Source organism: Lytechinus pictus, chromosome 16 (assembly GCF_037042905.1).
Source record: "Lytechinus pictus isolate F3 Inbred chromosome 16, Lp3.0, whole genome shotgun sequence".
NCBI classification, from domain to species: Eukaryota; Metazoa; Echinodermata; class Echinoidea; order Temnopleuroida; family Toxopneustidae; genus Lytechinus; species Lytechinus pictus.
This window is the reverse complement of record NC_087260.1, coordinates 2,556,406-2,579,786: the sequence shown is the minus strand read 5'-3', so window position 1 is coordinate 2,579,786 and position 23,381 is coordinate 2,556,406. Positions and strand designations below refer to the sequence as shown.

Genomic DNA, 23,381 nt, shown 5'->3' with positions numbered 1-23,381 from the left:
TTGAATAAAAAGAAAAAAATCCAACAAGAATAACACTGAAAATTTCATGAAAATCGGTTGTATAATAAGAAAGTTATGACATTTTAATGTTTTGCTAAATTTCACAAAACATTTATATATGCATATCCTGGTTGGTGTTTCATGAAGCTGTTCGTAAGATACGCATGACTTTACGCACGACTAGTGATCCTTTCTTGTGCTATGTGATATTATCTGTATAATTGATTCATGACCTAAGAACATGTTCCAGTCGTGCGTAAAGTTGTGCGTAACTTTACGAACAGCTTTATGAAACACCCACCTGGGTCCCGTAACACAAAGGTTAGCGATTAATCGTACGCTTGATTTCTACGATTGAATGTACATTGTAGTCAATGCAATCAATCGTAGAAAAATGTTCTACGATCATTGCTAAGCTTTGTGTTATGGGCCCCAGGTTGATATGCAAAAGAGGAGACGAGACTGATGATGTCATCCACTCACTATTTCTTTTGTATTTTATTATATGAAATATTCTACTTTTCTCCTCATTGTCAAGTGAAACAACGATAAATTCCTCCCTGAACATGTGAAATTAGCATTGTTAATTACTTTATGGTTCAGTCAAGTTGGTCCTTACTGTCAAATATGTCTAAAAAAAAGAAATATTTTATAATTCAAACAATAAGAAACAAACGAAATAGTGAAGGACATCATCAACTGCCTCATTTGCATGTCATTGAATTGTGCATCACCGTTTGGTGAAAAATAAGCGAAACTTTAAAGAGCCATAACTTTCTAATTGATTTTTATATCCGATTTTGATGAAATTTTCAGCGTTATGCTTGTATGATTTTGCTCTGTCTATATTCAAATCAACATGCTTCTGGGTGCGCTTGACCTTGAAGGGTAACTCACTGAATACAATATTGTATACTTTTCATTCACTAGAATCCTGATCATTTATTTTTATTGTAGTAATTCCGATTAAACTGCTGGCTAATATTAGAATATAACATGATTTTTTTTCAGAGCGCTGTTAAAAGTGCCTTTCTTTAGTTCGATTATAATGTCAATATTGACATCACATTGTTTGTAACTTTATTCAATCTTGATAGTGTAATGTTGCAATCTGTTTACGCCAAAGGAAGGATGTGCTAAGGACAATGATCATTAACATGATAGATACATAATACTTTCCTGGACAACATTATTTCTGAAGTAAATGTTTCAAATAATACCACAATTTCGATTTGATAGATGCTCTCAGATAATACACTGTGTATAGAGAGTCGTATGGAAGCCAAATAAGCGCTATTTATATTAAGTTTATCACAGTTTTTCATCTGTTTATTACAATGTTCTTTTCATGATCTTTAAATAGGTATAATGGATATTGGCCGGTTTCCAGGCGAATTGCATGGACACCACACATTTACAAAGACGTCTGTCTTTGCGTGAGATGGCGGGCTAATCGGGACGACCCACCCCAGGGACGCCTCTTCTTTTGCACCCGACCACAAAAAGGTTAGACCATATTTGTCACAAAGGAATTATCCCTTTCGACCAATCAGAGAGCTTTCCATGCAGATGTCCCGCCTCCAAATAGTAGTCGAAAACACGAGAGCCCTGAAACGAGCATGGATGCCTGGCTCAAATTTAAGCACAGATCCAGGGTAGCTTATAAATGCGTATGGGAGATATTTGAAAAAGAAATTTGCGCTTCTTGATAATTGCACCGAAATAAAGGTATAAACGATATCAACCAAAAATGGCAATCGATTTCATGTTTTACGATCGCAAGCAGCTTGAGTGGGGAAAACAACAACTCATGGCCGGTGTGTCAGTTTTGGCCGGAGACCATGAGGTTGTATTTAAAAAGGGGTACAACTTGGACTGGACTCACTTTCTCTAAGTGAATCTTCACCCCACCATTCAGGGGGGGATTCGTTAATGATCTAGAGCTTGAATTCGGAGCAATTTCTGGAGCCATGGAGGCGTTTAGCACGAACAAATCGAGGCTGGGCTTCAGCGAGAAGCATGGCGGTAGACTTTGTTCTGTGACACCTAGCTTGGCCCATGTTTTGACGGTTGTGACTGCTCTCGTGTTTATCGCCACCCCTGTAATTTATTCGCTCTCCGTGCTCCGAGCTCAAGCATCCCTCGTAGCCGAGCTTCGAGCCGAAATGACGGAGCTGCGAGAGCGCGTTCGTCGCCTTGAGGTCGTCGCTCCGATGCAAAAACCGGATCCGGATGAGGCTAAGAATCTGGAAAGGATTTTGGCAGATTCTCGCGAAGATCGGGGAGAAGATGCGGATGAAAACCAGGAAAGATATAAAGACAATGACTTCCTTGACAAACTTTTTGGGAAGTTTGAGCTCGGTTCCGAACCGGATAATACACAATGGGAAGAAGATAGAAACAATGCATGGTTTCACGATCCTGAAGAAAAGGTACAAAAAGAGGTTTTCATTCATGTTCAGTTGAAGGATGCTGTCATGTTGGTCATATTTCCCATTTTAATCAAAATTCATCTATTCCGGAAGCCATTTTCATAATTGCTATTCATAATTTTCACAATGTCCATATTTTTTTTTCTTCCAATTTCAATACATCCTAATCAGAAAATAACAAAAACACATTAATTTACAAAGATTATATGATGATCCTATAATAAATTAATATCACAAAATATTTTATTTTTCCCATCTCAGATGTTGACCGAAGTCGACAGCCCTAAGACGTCACAGGAAGCAGAAGACCCCTCGGTTGATTCATACAGAACATCCCTCCGTCGCCAAGGTGACCAACTTTTCACCAATCACCGGGCGGAGCGCGGTGACGTCACATGGGAATCCACCAAAGGACGAGGGCAAAGGCGGCCCAGACGGCAGGCAGAAAACCGTGAGTCAAGGAGGAATCGCAATCGGGATGAGAAAAGGGCTGGTAGGAGGAACAAGGGAAACCGAGGGAGCACAGGGAGACGAGACCGAGGGAACGAGGAAACTCGTCGACAAAATGGAGGAGGTAATTTGCTTTCACTGATGACAAAGTTTGATTGAAAAGCATAAAAAAACACAACAAAACAGAGACTTGCATTTTTTGCTATTATTATGTATTATAAGATTAATTGAGGAAATGAATGCTTTGTTTGAACTATTCCAGATAAAAAAAGGAAGATGTACATTACTCAACCAATAATGTTGTGTAAAGAGTTCAGCACATTTTTTGATAATTGGATTTATGTATTTTGTTAACATGTTTTCATAATCAAGAGAAAGCGAGAGAAAGAAATCAAAATTTATTTGCGCACGCTCAGTCTAAATACCCTTTGACAGAGTATACGCGTATTTTAAAACCTCACTTTTGTTACATTTTCTGATTAAGCACTCTTTATTGGTACAAACTTTTTGTCATCACTGATTTAGCAATGTCTGTAACTCCCCATGCATGTGCTTTTGTCATTTTACCCTCATCATGATGTGATTTCAAGTGCGCTTGAGGGAGTGTTTCATAACTATTTGCTTTTCTATATTGAAAGTCATGTGCGATAACAGGGGCGCCGCGGCGGAGCGGAGTTGAAAGTGGGGCGGGGGCACGGGGAAAAGGGGCACCTTTTCTTTCGAAAAGGACAGTCTTAAACATGGCCGTATGCAGAAATTCTTCGCTGGGGGGGGGGGGGGGCAGCGCGCATAAACTTTTTGAGAAGAACTCGAAAGCGAGCAAAGTGACCGAGCTTATCATTGAGGCGCTTTTGCATTTTGTTAAGTGATACTGATGGATTTGTGCATACTTCTGGTGAGTTTTGTGGAAAAAAAAAATGGGTTTTCAAAATTTCGGGGGGGGGGGGGGGGGGACTGCTCCCCCTCTGCGTACGGCCATGATCTTAAAACAAAGAAAAAATTATTTTCTACCCCCACTCACATGACTCATGAAACTTAAGGGACACTCCAAAAAAGGTTTACCCAATTTGGGTAAAATGGGAACATGCATTTTGGTTGGGTAAAAGATATTTTGTAAATTTTACGCAATGTTGCGTTGAAATGGCCCAATATGTGGTAAAAAATACCCAGCAAACATGCATGTTCCCTTTCTACCCAATATTGGGTAAAATGTCATTCAGTGTTTTTAGAGTGCACGAATGATTGTTAATAACAATTTTTTTCATTCATTAAGCACTTGCAGAAAGAAGCGAAACGGCGCTAAAAAAAAAAATAATAAAAAAAAACGGCCGGTCATCGGGCACGAAAAGAGTCGTTTTTTTCAGGACAACTTATCTGATATGAAGAACAGGCACCTATGAGAAGACAAAGGGGTACTCGTTAACACTGAAAATAGGTCCTTCTCATGTGAAAGGGGCACAGAACACGTTCGTGAGGGGGATTTTTCGGTAAAATTTGGAACTGATACGAGATATGGCACTTGCTAACACATAAAACGGGTCCTTCTCGGGTGAAAGGGACACAGAACACGTCCGTGAGAGGGCATTTTTTTAGAATAAAAATGACACCTTTTCAGTGCTTCAAAAATTTTTTTTTGGGGGGGGGGCACTGTGCCCCCCGGTCCCCTAGGATCGCCGCCCCTGTACGATGTGATAAAAGACTACCATACTAGTCAGATCATGCTTTACTTAGTAATCAACCTTTTCAGCTTGCATTGCCAATCACCAGGTCGCGCGTTAAATACAATATTCGCATTTTAATTGAACTAACGCTTGACTTTGTTAACTCTTTGTTGAAACTTTAGACAATTGTCATATGAAGCCAAAATTGCAGTATAAGGCTGTGAAACAACTGAAATCTATGGTAGAGAAACAACATGGTATAGAATAGCATCAGGGCTTGAAATCACATCGTGTTCCATTGTGTTTTGTTGCATCATGTGCATTGTGGCATGTTCTGACGACGCATTTAAGAATGGCACTAGACAGAGGCCTGAATGTAACATTACACTGCAAATAGATTTGTCTATTATAAGCATATTTAGTCCGGGTTATAATTGAGCAAGGTGCCACACGGAAAAGGAGAAATTTTCATATAGTGCTTCTAGACCAGTTTTTTACGCTGAATATGAATATATGAGTTAACCAGGCTGTATCCTGAAAATTAACCCATGAGGGCGCTTTTTTCAAAATGGCCGCCAAATTTTCAGAACATTTGAATTTTCGTACATAGATTTTGACGTAAACATTCCATTGCCATAAAATTAGTGTCATATGAAAGACAAATAAATTTCCTACAATTTGGTACCATTTATAGGGGATAAGTAGGTCATTTGGCTGAGATTTTAAGTAGAAAACTTCATTTTTTGTCATTTTTTTCCAAAAATTGAAAATTTTGCAAATTCATGATTTTACATAATTCTAAGAAAAATGAATCAATTACCTTGAAATGTTCCAGAAAATTTTATTGATATACTATTATCATGTGGATGAAATTCCAACTCTGTATCATTCTTCTTAGCAAATTTATAAGGTATCAAACTTGAATACTCCAATTTCAGAAATGTCGCTTTTTGTATGCATTTCCATAGACTAATATGTATAACATGTATAATATGTATAATGTATAGTTACAAATTAAAGGCAATTATCTCTGCTCGTTAATCACTTGGATAGTTAAGAGTAGGCTTTTCTCTATCAGCTACATAAAACAAAATGTTGGCACATCAAGGCCTAACACTCTCATGGGGTGGGGGTGTCGAAGCCCCCCCCCCCCCCTTGGCTATATCATGTTGTTGTATATTGCCTATTTGTTGGAAAAAATCACTGTTTTTTGGAGCACCCATTGAAGCAAAAACTGGCATTTTTATTATACAGTACAACCACTTTGATTGCTTTGAAATCACTTGGAGAGGAAAGAGTAGGCTTTGTTCTACCAGCTACATCCAAAGAAGTGGCACATCGAACCTACCCCTCTCGGGGGGGGGGGGCTTTTGCTTAATATTGCATATTCATTTGAAAATTCACAATTTTTGACCCAACATTGAGGCCAAAGAGCGTTTGTGCTTTGTTGTACACCCCATTTTATTGATTTGAAACCATTTAGGAAAGATTAGAGTTTGTTCTACAAGCTACATATAAATAAGCACTGACACATCTAACCCTAGCCCTCTCAGGGGCTAAGTCACCCCCCCCCCTCTATATCATGTATATTGCCGATTTATAGGATGTTTCACCATTTTGGATCACCCATTGAAGCAAAAGCGCGTTCCTACTATATAGTACAGCGAATTTTATTTTCTTGCAATGACTTGGAGAAGAAAGAGTGTAGGCTTTGCTCTATCAACTACATAAAAGAAGTGTTGGCAAATCGAAGCCTATCTCCTTCATGCGGCTGTAGAAGTTACCCCACTAATTTTCGGTATTTGGCTATTTGTTGAAAAGTCACCATTTTGGAGCCCCCATTGAAGCAAAAAGGTGTCTCTGATATTATAGTTCTGCCACTTTTATTGCCTTGAAACCACTTAGAGAGGAAAGAATAGGCTTTGCTCTATCAGCTACATAATTTTGTGCTGGCAAATAAAAGCCTACCCCTTCTGGGGGCTGTCGAAATCAGCCCCCTCACCCCTTTGCGTTATTGCCTATTTATCGGAAATTCACAGTTTTTGAGCCCCCATTGAGGTAAAAAGGCATCTCTGATATATATAGTTCTGCTACTTTTACTGCCTTGAAACCAATTAAGGAGGAAAGAATATGCTTTGCTCTATAAAGAAGTGCTGGCACATTGAAGCTTACCCATCTGGGCGGCTGTCAAATTACCCCACCCCTTTTGCGTTATTGCCTAATTATTTGAAAATTCACAATTTTTGAGCCCCCATTGAGGCGATATGCACTTGAAACCACTTGGAGAGGAAAGAGTAGGTTCCCCTCTTTCAGCTATATATAACGAATTGCTGCCATAACGAAGCCTAACCCACTTCAGGGGACTATAGATGTTACCCCACCTTTTTTACGATTTTTGCCAATTCATTGGAAAACTCGCCATTTTGGAGCCCCCATTGAGGTAAAAAACGTGTTTCTGGTATATAGTAGAGCCACTTCTTCATATGTAGCTGTTAGAGGTACTCCAAGTAGTTTCAAGGCGGTAATAGTGGCAGAACTATATATCAGAACCGCCTTTTTGCCTAAATGGGTTCTCCAAAATGGTCAATTTTCCAATAAATAAGCAATAATGAAAAAGGGGTGGGGTGAATTCAACAGCCCTCTGATGGGGATAGGCCTTTTTTGTGAATATGTCTTTATAATATGTAGCTGTTAAAGCAAAGCCTATTCTTTTTCTCTCCAAGTGTTTTCAAGGGTGAAAAACGGCAGAAACATCATCAGAAATGACTTTCTGCCTCAATGGGGGCTCCAAAGTGGTGATTTTTTTTCAATAAATAGGCAATAATGCAAAAGGGATGAGTGATTTCGACAGCCTCCAGGAGGGGGTAGGCTTTTATTTGCCTGCACTTCTTTATATGTGGCTGATAAAACAAAACCTATTCTTTCCTCCCTAAGTGGTTTCAAGGCATTAAAAGTGGCAGAACTATATATCAGGAACGCCTTTTTGCCTAAATGGGGGCTCCAAAATGGTGAATTTTCCAATAAATAGGCAATAATGCAAAAGGGATGGGGTGATTTCAAGAGCCTCCCGGAGGGGGTAGGCTTTTATTTGCCTGCACTTCTTTATATGTGGCTGATAAAACAAAACCAATTCTTTCCTCCCTAAGTGGTTTCAAGACATTAAAAGTGGCAGAACTATATATCAGGAACGCCTTTTTGCCTAAATGGGGGCTCCAAAATGGTGAATTTTCCAATAAATAGGCAATAATGCAAAAGGGATGGGGTGATTTCAAGAGCCTCCCGGAGGGGGTAGGCTTTTATTTGCCTGCACTTCTTTATATGTGGCTGATAAAACAAAACCCATTATTTCCTCCCTAAGTGGTTTCAAGGCAGTAAAAGTAGCAGAACTATATATCAGAAACGCCTTTTTGCGTAAATGGGGGCTTCAAAATGGTGAATTTTTCAATAAATATGCTATAATGCAAAAGGGATGGGGTGATTTCAACAGCTTCCCGGAGGGGGTAGGCTTTTCTTTGCCAGCACTTCTTTATATGTGGCTGATAAAACAAAACCTATACTCTTTCCTCTCCAAATCATTGCAAGGAAATGAAATTGGCTGTATTATAAGTAGAAACGCACTTTTGCCTCAATGGGCGATTCAAAATGGTGTAATTTCCAATAAATAGGCAATATACATGATATAGAGGGGGGAGGGGTTGACTTAGACAGCCCCTGAGAGGAATAGGTTTCGATGTGCCAGCGCTTCTTAATAATATGTAGCTGATAGAGCAAAGTCTAAGCTTTTCTCTCCAAGTAATTGCAAGAAAATAAAATTGGCTGTATGATATATATAGAAATGCCCTTATGCCTCAATGGGTGATCCAAAATGGTGACATTTTCAATAAATAGGCAACATACATGATGTAGAGGAGGGGTGACTTAGACAGCCCCTGAGAGGGCTAGGGTTCGACGTGCTAGCGTTTATTTATGCAGCTGGTAGAACGAACTCTACTCTCTCAAGTCAATAAAATACTATAAAGCACAAACGTTTTTTTGACTCAATGTTGAATTCAAAATGGTGAATTTTCAAATATATTGGCAATAAGCAAAAGGGGGAGGGGTGACTTCCCCAGCGCCCCCCCCCCCCGATAGGGGTTGGCTACGATGTACGTGCCACTTCTTTTGATGTAGCTGGTAGAACAAAGCTTACTCTTTCTCCTCTCCAAGTGGTTTCAAAGTAATTAAAGTGGCTGTACTGTATAAATGCCTTTTGCCTCAATGGGTGCTCCAAAAAACAGTGATTTTTTTCCAACAAATAGGCAATATACAACAACATGATATAGCCAGGGGGGGGGGGGGGCTTTGACACCCCACCCCATGAGAGTGTTAGGCCTTGATGTGCCAACATTTTGTTTTATGTAGCTGATAGAGAAAAGCCTACTCTTAACTATCCAAGTGATTAACGAGCAGAGATAATTGCATTTATTTTGTAACTATACATTATACATATTATACATGTTATACGTATTAGTCTATGGAAATGCATACAAAAAGCGACATTTCTGAAATTGAAGTATTCAAGTTTGATACCTTATAAATTTGCTAAGATGAATGATACAGAGTTGAAATTTCATCCACATGATAATAGTATAAGTTTTCTGGAACATTTCAAGGTAATTGATTCATTTTTCTTAGAATTATGTAAAATCATGTATTTGCAAAATTTTCAATTTTTGGAAAAAAATGACAAAAAATGAAGTTTTCTACTTAAAATCTCAGCCAAATGACCTACTTATCCCCTATAAATGGTACCAAATTGTAGGAAATTTATTTGTCTTTCATATGACACTAATTTTGTGGCAATGGAATGTTTATGTCAAAATCTATGTACGAAAATTCAAATGTTCTGAAAATTTGGCGGCCATTTTGAAAAAAGCGCCCTCACGGGTTAATTTTCAGGATACAGCCTGGTTACCTCATATATTCATATTCAGCGTAAAAAAACTGGTCTAGAAGCACTATGTGAAAATTTCTCCTTTTCCGTGTGGCACCTTGCTCAATTATAACCCGGACTAATTAGCTTGTTCGTTGCTGCTTACACGACATTTACTTTCCATTGTTTATGAATTTATATCTAAAAGAAATATTATAAAACACGTTTGCCAAGTCTATTGACTCCTATTTTAAGCGGGTCTCCTTTCAAGTAATGTATAACCAGGCCTTATCATCACCCACGGGGAGCATTACAAAACATGGATATGGGGGGGGGGGCGAGGACTGACTTACAAAGAAATTTACCAGACATGGGTAAGACACTAGATGATCTCGCGCATGATATGTATCATGTTTTTATATCCAAAGCGGATGATGAAAGTTTTAGGACAAATATTAATTTCCCACTGGACATGATGACGGTGACTGAGGGTTTGAGCGGGGACTCAGTCAGACCGCAGGTCCCTATGCTAATGAGCAAAAAGGCCAGATTCATCCAAATCATCTCGTGGCTGAATCCTCCTCCTTGCAAAATCTCGTGATTCGTGAGATTTTCTTTCTCTACGAATTTATCTGTTTTAACCTCAAGTTAAATGAAATATTATTGCACCATCAGATAGAGTAAAAGTTACTCTTTTATATTGGTCATTTATTTTGTATACAATATTTTGTTAAATAAGTAAATTTCTGGCCTGAAATTGTGCCTCAAAACTGAATTTTCTTCCTCTGTTTTCTTTTGCAAATTGTGCAAAACTTTTTATTTTGAGCCTCAATGATATCTATATCACCATAAAGCTGAACTTCTGTACTTTCTCACAATGCCACTCTTGATATGCGGCACCTTTTAATCGGGTCAAGATCACACTTTTCCCACCAAGGTACAAGACGAGATTTCTGAAATGTTGTACTTGCATAAAATCCAGAGTTCTGATTGGCTGGATAAGGTTCACAGAACAACAGGCGCGGGGTATTTGAGGAGATTACCACATGGGAAGTGTGACCTTCCCACGAACCCAGGCACTGGAACCGTTGGAATTTGCCATTGTGTGGTCTTTTTGACCAATCAGAGTGTAGTATACTTGTTTTCAAGCTGCTTTATGTACTTGGCAAATGAAAAGTGCATGTGATCTTGACCCGATTAAACCAATTCTTATTTTGAAACCTATATCATTTCAAAGCATACATATTCAGCTTTATCATGATATAAAAATCATTTGGGCTCAAACAAAAAAAAAGGGTGAAAATAGCAGCTTTTGTCAGGTGAAAATATTTATTTTGTAGCATATTTTATATCAAAATTTTAACCTATATTACAAAATCTTTGAATAAATCCAAACACATGACCTGAAAGAATGATTCTTCTTCTTTACAATGGTACCAAATTCATGAAATTCGATGCATAATTAGAGCAGCAATGACCGAATGAAAAGAGGTGTTTTGGTCCGCATCAAGCTCATTAAATATGCAAAACATCTCAAGTCATGAATATCACTTGGGTGAAAGAAGCCACTTTCTTGGGACATGCAGTCTGACTGGACTGATTGCATCATAAGAGATTTGGCCGTGTGCATAAACTATCAGCGATCACACGCGTGAAACATTTCCAGAGACTATAGTGTGTTAAAATGGCACTGCTAATAAAATCATTAAAAATAAAATTGAAATTAGAGGGTTGATTGTTTACTACCACTGGACAGGATATATATAAGATATTCCATATCTGACCAAAAAAGGGTATCTCGTCATGCTCATTTTATAAATAAATCAGCATGTATGAAGACATCTCCTGACGAGATCAATTTCATCACCTAAAACAGTAAAATAACCCTAATTCCTGTCAAAATAGTTCCAAAGTTATTGTTATTTTTTTTCATTATTTGGGCACATTAAGTTAAGTAGTTGCCCCCTAACATCAGTGTTAGATGGCCAATCATATTCATACACTTTCATCGATCAGCTATTAGTACTATCAAATTAAAATATTGAGAATGGGTTGACTCGAATGAATATCTTTTGTATTCTTGATGTTAATATGCTCGTGCGACCTCATACATTCCCTCTCATTTGAGCAAGAGAAATGACTTATAATGAAACGATGTAGGCACCCGTTCCTAATGTGTTTCTATCAAACGCAACTTTATTTTCAACTAATAAAACACGCGTATTTAATTTGTAAGGCCACGTTTCTCCGACCGGCCTCTTGCAGTCCGAGAGCTTGTGTTAATGAGTCTAAAATTAATCTAGAATAAGATTCATTTTTAAATCTCAAGATATATATTCAAATCCCTCGAGATTTAAAACTAAATGTTAAGGATTAAAACTAAATCCAGAATTCGATAGCTCCCTTACTACTTTCCACCTAAATTTATTCTGAATTCCTGCAATTTGGAGTGCATCAAACATAGACATGAATCGAAATATGTTGAAAAAGTTACAATTAAACGATGATTTAACAAAATTAAGATTAACATGAAAATGATGACAAAAATTTGTAATTTATTCAAGAATTTTTAACCTGTCATCGTGATCACATCCTTTAACAACTGACATAAAGCTGACTTTGTTTTATTCAATCATCATTTTTGTGTGTGAGTGTGTGTGTTTGTTTGTTGTTGTTGTTTTTTTTTGCTTTTATATACAGAGATGTGAATGGTCACAAATTAAAAGATCTGAAAAAGAGTTCACATACGTTTGTACGAAAGAAAAAATAGGATATAAACTGAAATTAAGCTGAAAATAAAAAACGAAAATGGCTGAGATAAATAAAAAAACAGATTTAGTAAATGCATTTTTTTTCTGATTTGTTTGGTTCCAGGAGAAAGTCCGCCACAATATGAGTCTGCATATATACATTTCGTAGGAAATGTCAGTTCGCGAGTAGAAACACGTAAGTAACATGATTTTTTTATTTTCTTTTCTTAAATATGATTTTCACTATACTAATCATTTCATACGGGACTTTACGATTCAGCATGCTGGAAACGTTTATGAGAACGATGAATAATAATGTGATTCAGCGGGGGGGGGGGAACTGGTCGACTTTGCTACACTGCAAAAACTCTGGTGTTGATTTAACACCAGTCCGGAATCTATATCTGTCCACACCAGAGAAGTGTTAAACAACATCAGTTTCGTATTAATCTAACACCAGATAGGTGTTTATACAACACCAGTTAGTATCAAAACAGCATCGGTTTGATTACAAACTGGTGTTGTTTCAATACTTCTCTGGTGTGGACATAATATATTCCGGGCTGGTGTTAAATCAACACCGGAGTTTTTGCAGAGTACTAGCAAAGCACTGTGCCTCATTGTGTGTCACAATGTGTTCACAGAACTTCACAGTGTGGTACACAATGTGAAATCCTCTTCACACTATTAAATTTGAGCGTTTCAACATTGTGAATCACAAAGTTGACCATAGTTTCATAAAGTTTAGTTAATGTTATTTTACCAGATCTATAGATCTACGTTTTATTAAGGAGCTCCTCCCAGCTCCCTGGTTTTACCGACTTTCTGAATGAAATAAGTGCTCGACTGAATTCCACTGTAGTATTTAGCGTTCTCGAGACCGCCCACATCTGGTATCGTAAAGTCCTTGCAACGATGTCACATCTTTTATACTTATTCTGTTAAATTTATACACCTTTTTAACACAAAAACCCTGAAATTGATAATGCATGTAGAATGATTAATGCTTTGATATTAGATGACCCACTTTCGCTAGCTTTATATCATCCTATAATATTTATTAGTCATGGTAATATTAATCATTTCTTTAAATCTCTATCTATTGTCCAAAAGTAATATTAATCCATTATACATTTCCTTTATGTTATCTATTCATCATGTTATCTCTTTTCATTCATAAACATATTTTTTCAGAAAGATTGTTTAGTTAGGAGAGTCGGGATTTTAGTTCGCGGCAACCAAACTTGCGATCCTTTGCATTTCATTGTCATCATCACGTGTGCTTCTATACTATTACTATATACTACTACTACTATTACTATATACTACTACTACTACTACTACTACTACTGTATACTGTGCGCACCAGAATCGGTAGACTAGCTTAGCCGGGGTAATATAGGAGCGCCTTGAGCACCTAGCAAGGTGGATACGTGCGCTATACAAATCCTATATTATATTATTATTTATCATAATCAAAATCGATTTTACGCATACTGATAAATTCACATCAATTCAAAATGTAAATTGATCTTCGAGAAGTGAATACATTCAGTAATCAAAACTGAAAAATTTAATTGAATCTAACAATGAATTTCGAATACATAAAATGATTGGATTATTTATTTTTGATATTGATAGATCCAGAAAGCGTGCACCCACTCTCGCCAAGGATGGTGAACATTTCTGGTACGTAAAGATATTGATAATTTGAATAGCAACAAATATGACAATCATGACAATGATGAAAATATTAATAATAACAAAAATATTTATGATAGCAATAATGATAACTATAGCAGTGGTATATAGTAGTAGTAGTAGTAGTTGTTGTTATTGTTGTAGGAGTAGTAATAGAGAATACTTATTAAGCGTACGACTGGTGTAGTTACCTGTGCGTTTTACAATTACGGATAACCGCTGAAGATACATCGAGCTATCGCTTGTACTTATCAATTAAATTTATTTTTTTATCGGATTTCCTGAAAATCATCCAGCAAAATTTATTTTTTCACTCATATTTTGATGAAACGTTGAAAATATATTTACAAATTACCAACTATGTGACTTGTATGCTTCGCTCGCTTGCTATTTTACAAGAAAATTACATCATATCCAAATGAAACAAATCAGCTGAAAATTTTCGCTTTATCATCCGCTGTAAACCTATATAAAGTAATAAGCTGAACTTTATCCGTTGATACTTATTGAAGAATGGGTTAGAAAACAAGACGTCACTCATTATTATTAGTATCATCATCATTAATATCATTATTGTTTTATCATTAGTGGTATATATTATTGCATATATTCTCTTAAATTTGCAGAAAAATTCCTGTTTTATGAATTTACAGAATGATTATGTTATTGCTTTCTGCAAAATCTTATCTTTTTTCTGTAAAATCAGTTTTTTTTTAACAGTGTACCCTAAACATTTCCTGCTTAAAAATAACAAACCCCAAAATATTATGAGCCTGTTTTCTGGTGCTTTGCCACTAACCTCTAGTAAATATTTCATTCACATACAACTTTTATAATTCACTCATATTCATCTCTTTATATCAATGCTCTTAACTTATAATGGACAAGTGGTAAATACCATGGTGTGTGCCTCATTCCTGACACTGTTGTAATACTGTATCATGAATATTGGACAAATTAAAACGGAGATGATTAACACAAATAGATCTTATGTAAACTAATTGCTTGAAGTAAAACAACTTGTCTGAGATACGGTTTTAAAAATGAAATCAAAGTATAAAAAAAAGGAGATAATGAAGAAAACATTACATATTCTTAAAAAAACGACACTACAACATGATACAATACATTACGACCTGTGCACCTGCCGTGTTCCTCTTTTCATTTGCACTTTTTATTTTCACCTCCCTTATCTCCCTCTTTTTTTCCTTTGCCACTTTTCCCTCCCTATTATAATTTTGTAAGTTTTTTTTTTTGGGGGGGGTATCACTTTAATTATTATTATTTGAACTACTTTCTCTTATTTTTGTTGTCGCTTATTCGCTTTATTTTGATATTTGTGGATTACTTGTTTTAAACTCGTCTTCCGTGTCCGTCTCGATTTTTGTATTTAGTTGTATATATAGTTTGTTTATAATTAGTATTGAAACTAAGTTTAGGGGCTTGCCTTCTATACAAGCTTTGCTTTTCTTGGCAAGTCTTCTTTTCATAGATAACATTATTGCAACACATTTTAGTTTTGTTCTCAATATTTGTTATGAAATGTCATTGGTCTGTCTGTATTATATTGAATATGTATTGTTACTTTGAATATATTTCGAATTTTTTTCGAACGGAAATAAATAAATCTAATCTAAATCTAATGTTACATCAAATACGTATCAAACCAACTATTACACTGTAAAAATTGTAAGATTTTAAGCACGTTGTTTAAGCACGTCACTCTAACAAGTATTGTTTAAACTCTTTAAACTTTTTAAACAAGTTGTTTACAGAGTTTAAACAATCATTTAAAAAAGTTTAAACAACTTGCTGAATAGAGTGACAGGCTTAAACAACGTGCTATTTTTTTACTGTGTAATTCATGTAAATTATATACATTTTATTTGAACAAAGTAAAGGGGATCATTCGGTTGGAGTGATTAGGTATTTTCTAGACTAAATAATGACCATTGTCACGATTGTAACCAATACATGTATAAGGTTATATGCACCGCGGGAGATACGCGACTACTCAAGCACCCCCCCCCCCCCCATGGAACGCGGAACGGTTTTCAAGGGGGGGGGGGCTGACCATGCAAAAAATCACAATAATATGGTCATTTATACGTTTTTGTACACGGTTTTGGAAAAAAGTGCCCCCTGCTTTCGCGGCCCCTGCCTAAGACCGGCCCCCTCCCCCGGATCGCCGCGAATTGTCATATGCCTATAATCTGTAGTGGTTAATGAGTGTTATTATCACAAGATCATCTTTTATTTTCATTTTCATCATAAACATAAACAAATACGAATCAAACATGCATCATGTATATAAACAAATACAAATACAAATCAAATATGACTACAATGATTACAAATCAACTTCAAATTCCAAAACATTCATGTCACTTCACGTCATTGAGACGTGTCTATATCGTTACCAGCAACGGGGAATCACAAATTGTATCCCTTATAGGCAGGTGACTGCTATAGACAGGTTCTTATACCCAAATCTGCATAATAAAATGGAAGCAATTACAGTGGTCATTATAAGCAGGTGACTGTTATAGACAGTTGACAGTAAAATTTAATTTCGCTTTATTCTTTTAACTAAGATTGGGTAAAACTTTTTTGTGAGAAATCTTTCTTAGTGTTTTAATAATAGTTTTAAAATCCATTGTCTTTTAACAGAGAATCTGCTGAGTGACTGGGCCTATGCATACTGGACTCCCCGTCGTCAAAAAGAGAATTTTGTTCTGAACAATGGCGTAGTCACGGTGAAAGAGCCTGGAGTTTACTTCATATACAGCCAGGTAAGCCGAGTTTATAGAGTACCGAAGTGATGACGTCACAAAAAACTTTTTTTTTTAAATTTCAGAATTTTTAATACAACATTTTGGTAGAACATGATGAAATACCTCCACTACCATTTTATCCCAATTTCTTTTTCCCCCACAGTAGGGTGTTTTATTCAATAAAGCTTCAGTTTGCATGTACATGCATGCTTTCACAGTCAATATGGCTCCAGTTTACATTTGTTTTCACAGTCAATGTACAAAAATAATCAGCGAGTGAGTGTTCAACAGATATACAACAATAACTGATAATATACAATCTTGTCATGCCATAAATCATTTGCAGTACGTAAAACAAAAACATAATTATGATTTATGTAGAGAGCCAGATATAAAGATGCAGAACCGTATCTTGCAAACCGATTAAAAGATTTTTCGACATTAGTCGAAAAGATTAATGAAATTTGACTAACGTTTTTCAAAAGATACTTACTTCATATTTTCACATGAAATAGCTTTTTCGTACAAAAAAAATAATTATTTACCTCGTTGAGGATTTTCTGTGGCATAAGACAAATTCCAGCCAAATTAATTTGATATATCATCCATTTTACCCAAATAATAAGTGTATTTAAGTCTCTATTATACTTAATGGGAGTAATTCAAAAAATAAAATTTTCCATAGTTAATTTTAATACTAGTTTGCATCTTTCATCTTTCAAACAGTCTCTTTTCAAATTATTCCCATACTTTCCTAACTAAGTGTCATTCAAAGAACAAATGTTCAATAGTTTCAACATGGGAGGTACAAAAAGTACAAGTATACTACTTGATTTAGCCTGGATTTTGCACAAATATTCGTTGGAATAATACAATTAATCAAGCAGTATTGAAACCATCTGATTGAAACATATGTCATTACTTGAAACGGTATAGAATTAAAACAACGCCATTTCCCTAGTGAAATTTGTTATCGGATTTTCTCTTCCCATCTTTCTTTTCTTTGAAAGTTATTTGATACCTTTTCTTTCACCAATGGAACACATATATTTTTACACGCTTTATTTTGCTTCATCAAAATACTAATAACATTTGGTCTGAGTGGAGTGGTTAACTTCACTACCAAAAGTTTGTGTGAATCGGTCTATGCGGGCCCCAAGATATGACCTCATGAATACATAATTAGCCTCATTGAAGTCAATTATTGGCCTGTTCCTAACTTTTAGAACCAGACCAATAATACACTCGGACTTCAATGGGGCTAATTACGTATTCATGAGGTCATATCTTGGGGCCCCATGGACCGATTCGCACCAAATTTTGGTAGTGGGGGCATTTCATCATGCTCTAAAATATTGTATAAAAAAATGCTGAAATAAAAATTGGAACATTGATGACGTCACACTTCGGTACTCTATAATGGCAGGTTTATACATTGGGGATTCCAACCAAAAGAGGAAGTCGTCCACTAAAGAAATATATAGGTTCATAACCAGATCAAAATTTGGGACAAAAATTCATGTGGAAATTTATAAATGGAAAGGGTTCATAAAAAAAAACCTGTCCCAAGAACCGTACACTAAATTATGTATATGGGACAATATAATTTTTCAAAACTTGTGTTTACTTTAACAAAAGTGTATTGTTTCGTAAAATCGTAAGTTGAAAAATCTGAAATATGACTTGTGAGCATTTCACATCGAATAAAAGAATGTATTCGAAGCAAGTTGCGGGAAGTATTAAAAATGTTAAAATCGTCGTGCTGCTGTAATGCGACTGATTATTGTTTTTCTTTCCACAATGAAATACTTGAAGTAGCTTACCAAAAGTAAATATCTAATTTGCGACTTGAGAACTGAGAAAGTAATGTGTCACAGGTAATAGAATTGGTAAAAGGATTTAGATTTGAAAGAAGTATATGAAAAGAAAACGCTTCATTTTTTGCCATGTAATTTTTTTTGTATGGTGCGATTGGCCGGTTTTATATGTCGAGGCGTCCACAATAATTTCCTTTGATTGCACATGCTTCGTTCTTAAACATGGTAAAATCGCATACAAACTTGAAAGAAAAGAATCTCATACCTGTAAAACTAACACTATCATCATCATGACCAAGTAGCCTAATTGAATTGATGTGCAAAAGTGTAGACCCGATTTTCTTGGTTAAACAAGACTGTAAATTTCTTTTAAAATCTTAAAAACAGTAAGCCCCCCAATGTCATCGTATTCAGTAATGTTTCAAAGATTCGACTCAATAATTACAACATTCTTCTTCTCATATATAATTGCTTAAACTAGGCTATTCTGGGAAATTAAAAAAAGATATTATATTCCGAGTGCTGGACACAGATAAGACAAAAGAGACAGAGGTAATGCATTGCAGTTCCAACAAAGTTTATTCCCAAGTATTCTCCACATTTTCGACGCAAACCTCACGTCTTCGTCTGTGAGCTTTGCCTTCCTGACGAAGACGTGATGTTTGCGTCGAAAATTTGGAGAATACTTGGGAATAAACTTTGTTGGAACTGCAATGCATTACTTCTTTGTCTCTTTTGTCTTATATATATTCGTCAAACAAAAATTCCTGGTACCAATCGAATCGTATATTCAAAATGGGCATGTTCATGCTGATGGTTGGTCAATTTTTTAACCAGTACTTGGGTCGTATGCTAGTATCCGTTTATACATTTGGGCACCAATTGCCCCAATTAATAAAATTGGGTTGGTGACGAATATTACCTACCTTTGGGTAAGCGAAAATTGTCTTGCATGTGCTTTTGCTCATTGACCAAGTAATACACATGTTGGTTTTTTTTTGCCCGAGATAGTGTAACCCTGATAAAAATGCAAAATTCAGAAGTAACTATTGCCCAACATGAATGGAGTCACAAACTGTTGATAAGAATATGACCGACAACCATGACAGCTTGCTCCGCATTTTCTTTACACAAATCGATATTTTTAATAGCATTATTTGTACAGCTTCGGGCAAAATTCGACTTTAGAAAAATGTTGCCCAAAGACATTTGTATACAGGTACTGAGTACTTTGCGCGTGTAATAGCTGTTCTGCTAAAGTCAGTGTAATCCCCGGCCCCCCCCCCCCCCCACTCAGTGTTATTTAGGGTACGCCTATGCTCGTTCCCTTCCTTTGAAAGCACCCCCCTATCGAAGGTCTGCCAAAATTTCTGAACCCCCCTTTCGAGGGCTTTTCGCGGGCTTTTTCTGCCTTAGAGACCCCCCTAAATCCGGAACACTGCTCAATTCCAACAAAAGATCAGTACTTTACTTTTCAAAATGAAATAATCCTAAATTCAGGATTATTCAGGCTCATTCGAATAAGCTTTCAAAACTAGCAGGAATTTCAGGATTTTGATCCCGGGATTTGATCTATTTTTCTATGTTATTCAAAATATTTTATAACCCCCTTTAAAAAATTCTCAGGAGTCCAAAGAGAGAGATAAAAAACACCCCCTTTTTAAAGAAATCTCCGGGTGAAAATACAAATACACCCCCCTTTTTTACAAATCGCGGGCCGGACTTGTCCCGCGAAAAAGTACCCCTTTACCGGACATTTTGGGAACACGCATGCGGTCCTTCCGACCCCGGAGTGAGGGGGCCGGGGTGTAATCACGGTGGATATTGGGTGGATATTAGAGCGCTTTATAACAGAGACTCATGATAAGTAGGTGTTACATTAACAAACGTAGTTAATATCTTTATTTTCAGAATTTATCAATGCAAATGAAATTATAAGCATTTAAATTTGGTGATTTCTACAGGTTCAATTTTTCGACGACCACCGATTGAATGGCCACGTCTTAACGATCCAAGGCATCGAAGAAGAGAGATTCAAATGCGCCGAAAGGCCGGCCCAGAACCCTCTCAGCATGCAAACCTGTTACGCGGGAGGACTAGCATTTCTCCACCGCGATTCACGGGTATCTGTCCGCCTGGCTTTCTCTCACCGATGGGTCAATATGCACAAAGACAGCACCTACTTCGGCATGTACAAAGTGGCGGATCTGTGAGTAACCCAGCGAAGCGGACTCGGTGTTGATTAAAATAATGTTCTGGACCCCGTAACATAAAGCTTAGTGAGTGATCATTGGTCTAATGTCTATGATTAATTGCATTGATTATTGTGCATGATCAATTGTAAAATCTGCTACATGTACATGTTCAAATGTTCAATCAGTGTAAAGCTTTATGTTACGGGCGTCAGGTTGTAAAAGAACAAAGTTTAACGTAACTTAAACTAATATTTTTCTGTTAAAGTGGTAGATTTTCACCTGTAAATCGGTTGATGATTACTGTTATTGTCGCTCGGAAACATATCTGACCAATTATTGGATGTTTGACCAGTCCCTTTTGAAGAGTGTATATACTTAAGAATTGTGCACAAACCATCATTCAACATCATTATAAATGGAAAGAAGGTGAAGTTTGATTTGTGTCTTTTCGCCGTTTCGCCTGTCTTAACATCACACACTTTGCTTTCAAATTTACATTTCGTTTGATCATACTTATAGACATTGCACGTATCTCGAGAATGAAATAAACGTGTATATTTTTCGAAATTCAGTTTCCATCATAGCCTACTGTGAATCGAAGTCATTGATATTGGCCAGCGATTTCTCCAGTCAAAATCCCATTTCCTCTTTCTAGGCAGTGGCAACTAAGTGATTACCTTTGTATTTCATATAGGCATTTTATTTAAAGGAAACTTTAAACATAATCGTCAAGAGGTAAAAAAAAAACCGAGTGAATATTACAGTAAAAGTATTCTACACGTATAACTTTTAAAAGCCAAAAATTCTTGCCCCGTATTATTAGGATATCCACGAACATTGATTTTTACTCAATTCATGCAAAATACAACATACTCTGCTGTCATAACTGCAAGTTTTATCTATACTGTATATACATGCCCAAGAGGGTAGGCTACTGGCCCCTGTTATTTTGTCCCCCATTTCTCTTTTTTTTTTCTCAGGCTCGTAATTTGGCCAACATGATTTTTTTTTTCACTTCTTCGTTTTCAATGCAAATTTCACAAACCAATTTTTCCAAAACTTGTCAATAGATTGTCAAATCTGCTTTATCAACAGTTCAAAACAAGATTGATTTTGGAATTAGACATGAAATTCATGGATTTTGCAGTCTTTATTGATCTTCCATTCCCGGAAAGTGAAGGTCAAGATGTCTCGTGTAGCAATATCTCCCATCCAATTCATGTACTCGAGACTTTTAGATCATTCTGTTTGAGAAACCGCAGCGACGCCGAGGGTTTCCCGCATATGAAATCAATGACAAAACGTTCAAACCAGCTAGACCGTATATACGACATCCAAAAGCATAATGAATGCCTATGTCTATGTAATATCAGTTATATTTGTATTTGGTAACGTGTTCTCAATATTGGGCATATAGGACTATTAATCATGTCTACATCCAAGAGTCAGGATCAATGTATTCAATACGAATAGCACATTTTCATTCAGAACCCTTCTTATTAATGACAAATTAGAATTTGAATAAAAGTAGATTCATTAGAAAATTGTATATAAAATATATCATGTATGGAGATAGAGTTGGACCGTTCGTGTATGCATGCTTCAATTGAAAATTATTGTATGCACTTTAATTTCAACAGTAAATTAATGTATCTAATATCTACCTGCGTTCACAAATCAAAAATCAATATTGTGTTACCGATTTTACCCATGACGTAAATATTGTTCAGGATAAATTCACAATCATGTTTATGTTATATAATTTTCCAAAGTATTTTATTTCCTCATAACGAGCAGTGTAATGTTTTGTTGGGTTAAGCAATGCAATTATATCTTTATGTCAAGGAGCCATTTTAAAAACTAATATTGATTGTAAAATACAACAGTATGGTATAGGTTCCTGGAATGGAATATATATTTTTTTGTAATGCCATAAACATGATATAGGGCCTATTATGTTAAAAGTATATATGAGGAAACGGTAAAAAAAACTCGTTGTGCACAACAAAAATAGAAAGAAGATTTACAAAAGTTTTTTTATCACAATCGTGACTTGTAATGAAACTTTTAGATTTACTCAGGCTTCGCAAAATTGATATGCAAAGAAAAATGTTTATCTTCATTCATAACATCTGTTCTAAAGATGATAGTTCTTGCTGTACCATGATCATGTTAGTTTTACGATTTTTTTTACATAATAAACGTAGGATACCTCATTGTTCATTGCTTTTAGAAAAATCATGTCTTGAATTTGAATTTGATTTTTTTTTAGTAATATGCATGTTAATGTTAAAGCATTTGCACTGGTTACCAGTTGACAAAAGAATATCTTACAAAGTTGCACTGTTAGTTTTTAAGTGTATGCATAAAATGGCACCCGAATACCTTTATAGTTTACTTAGATCCCCACACCGGCCACATTATAGACTTCGTTCTAGTGAAGACACTACAATTTTACAAATTCCTAGAGTTGTTTCAAAAGGGGGGGAAGCTAGTTTTGATTTTTGCGGTCCCAAATTATGGAATAGTTTACCAATTCACCTCCGATCATGTACTTCTGTTGAATTTTTTAAAAAAAATTTGAAAACATACCTATTTTTGTTGTAACTGTAATATTGGAGAGCAATTTGTACAAAGCGCATAGAGCAATTGAAATTGATTATGCGCTATATAAGAACCAATTTATTAT

The 23,381-nt window shown here is 36.1% G+C and overlaps 1 protein-coding gene across 3 annotated transcripts; it reads left to right on the top strand.

Annotated features, from left to right (window-relative positions):
- Nucleotides 1-1,772: 1,772 nt before the first annotated feature.
- LOC129279533 (uncharacterized) lies at nucleotides 1,773-22,793 on the top strand. Of its 3 annotated transcripts, none has more exons than XM_064111483.1 (6): nucleotides 1,773-2,432; nucleotides 2,694-3,006; nucleotides 12,330-12,401; nucleotides 13,847-13,894; nucleotides 16,577-16,698; nucleotides 20,462-22,793. In XM_064111483.1, exons 1-6 carry the CDS (start codon nucleotides 1,971-1,973, stop codon nucleotides 20,708-20,710), a joined length of 1,266 nt encoding a protein of 421 aa, XP_063967553.1. In that variant the 5' UTR covers nucleotides 1,773-1,970; the 3' UTR covers nucleotides 20,711-22,793. The 3 variants fall into 3 exon arrangements, with proteins under 3 accessions (XP_063967553.1, XP_063967554.1, XP_063967556.1); XM_064111486.1 differs by having other exon boundaries at nucleotides 1,806-2,432; nucleotides 2,694-2,883; XM_064111484.1 differs by lacking the exon at nucleotides 13,847-13,894.
- Nucleotides 22,794-23,381: the final 588 nt, after the last annotated feature.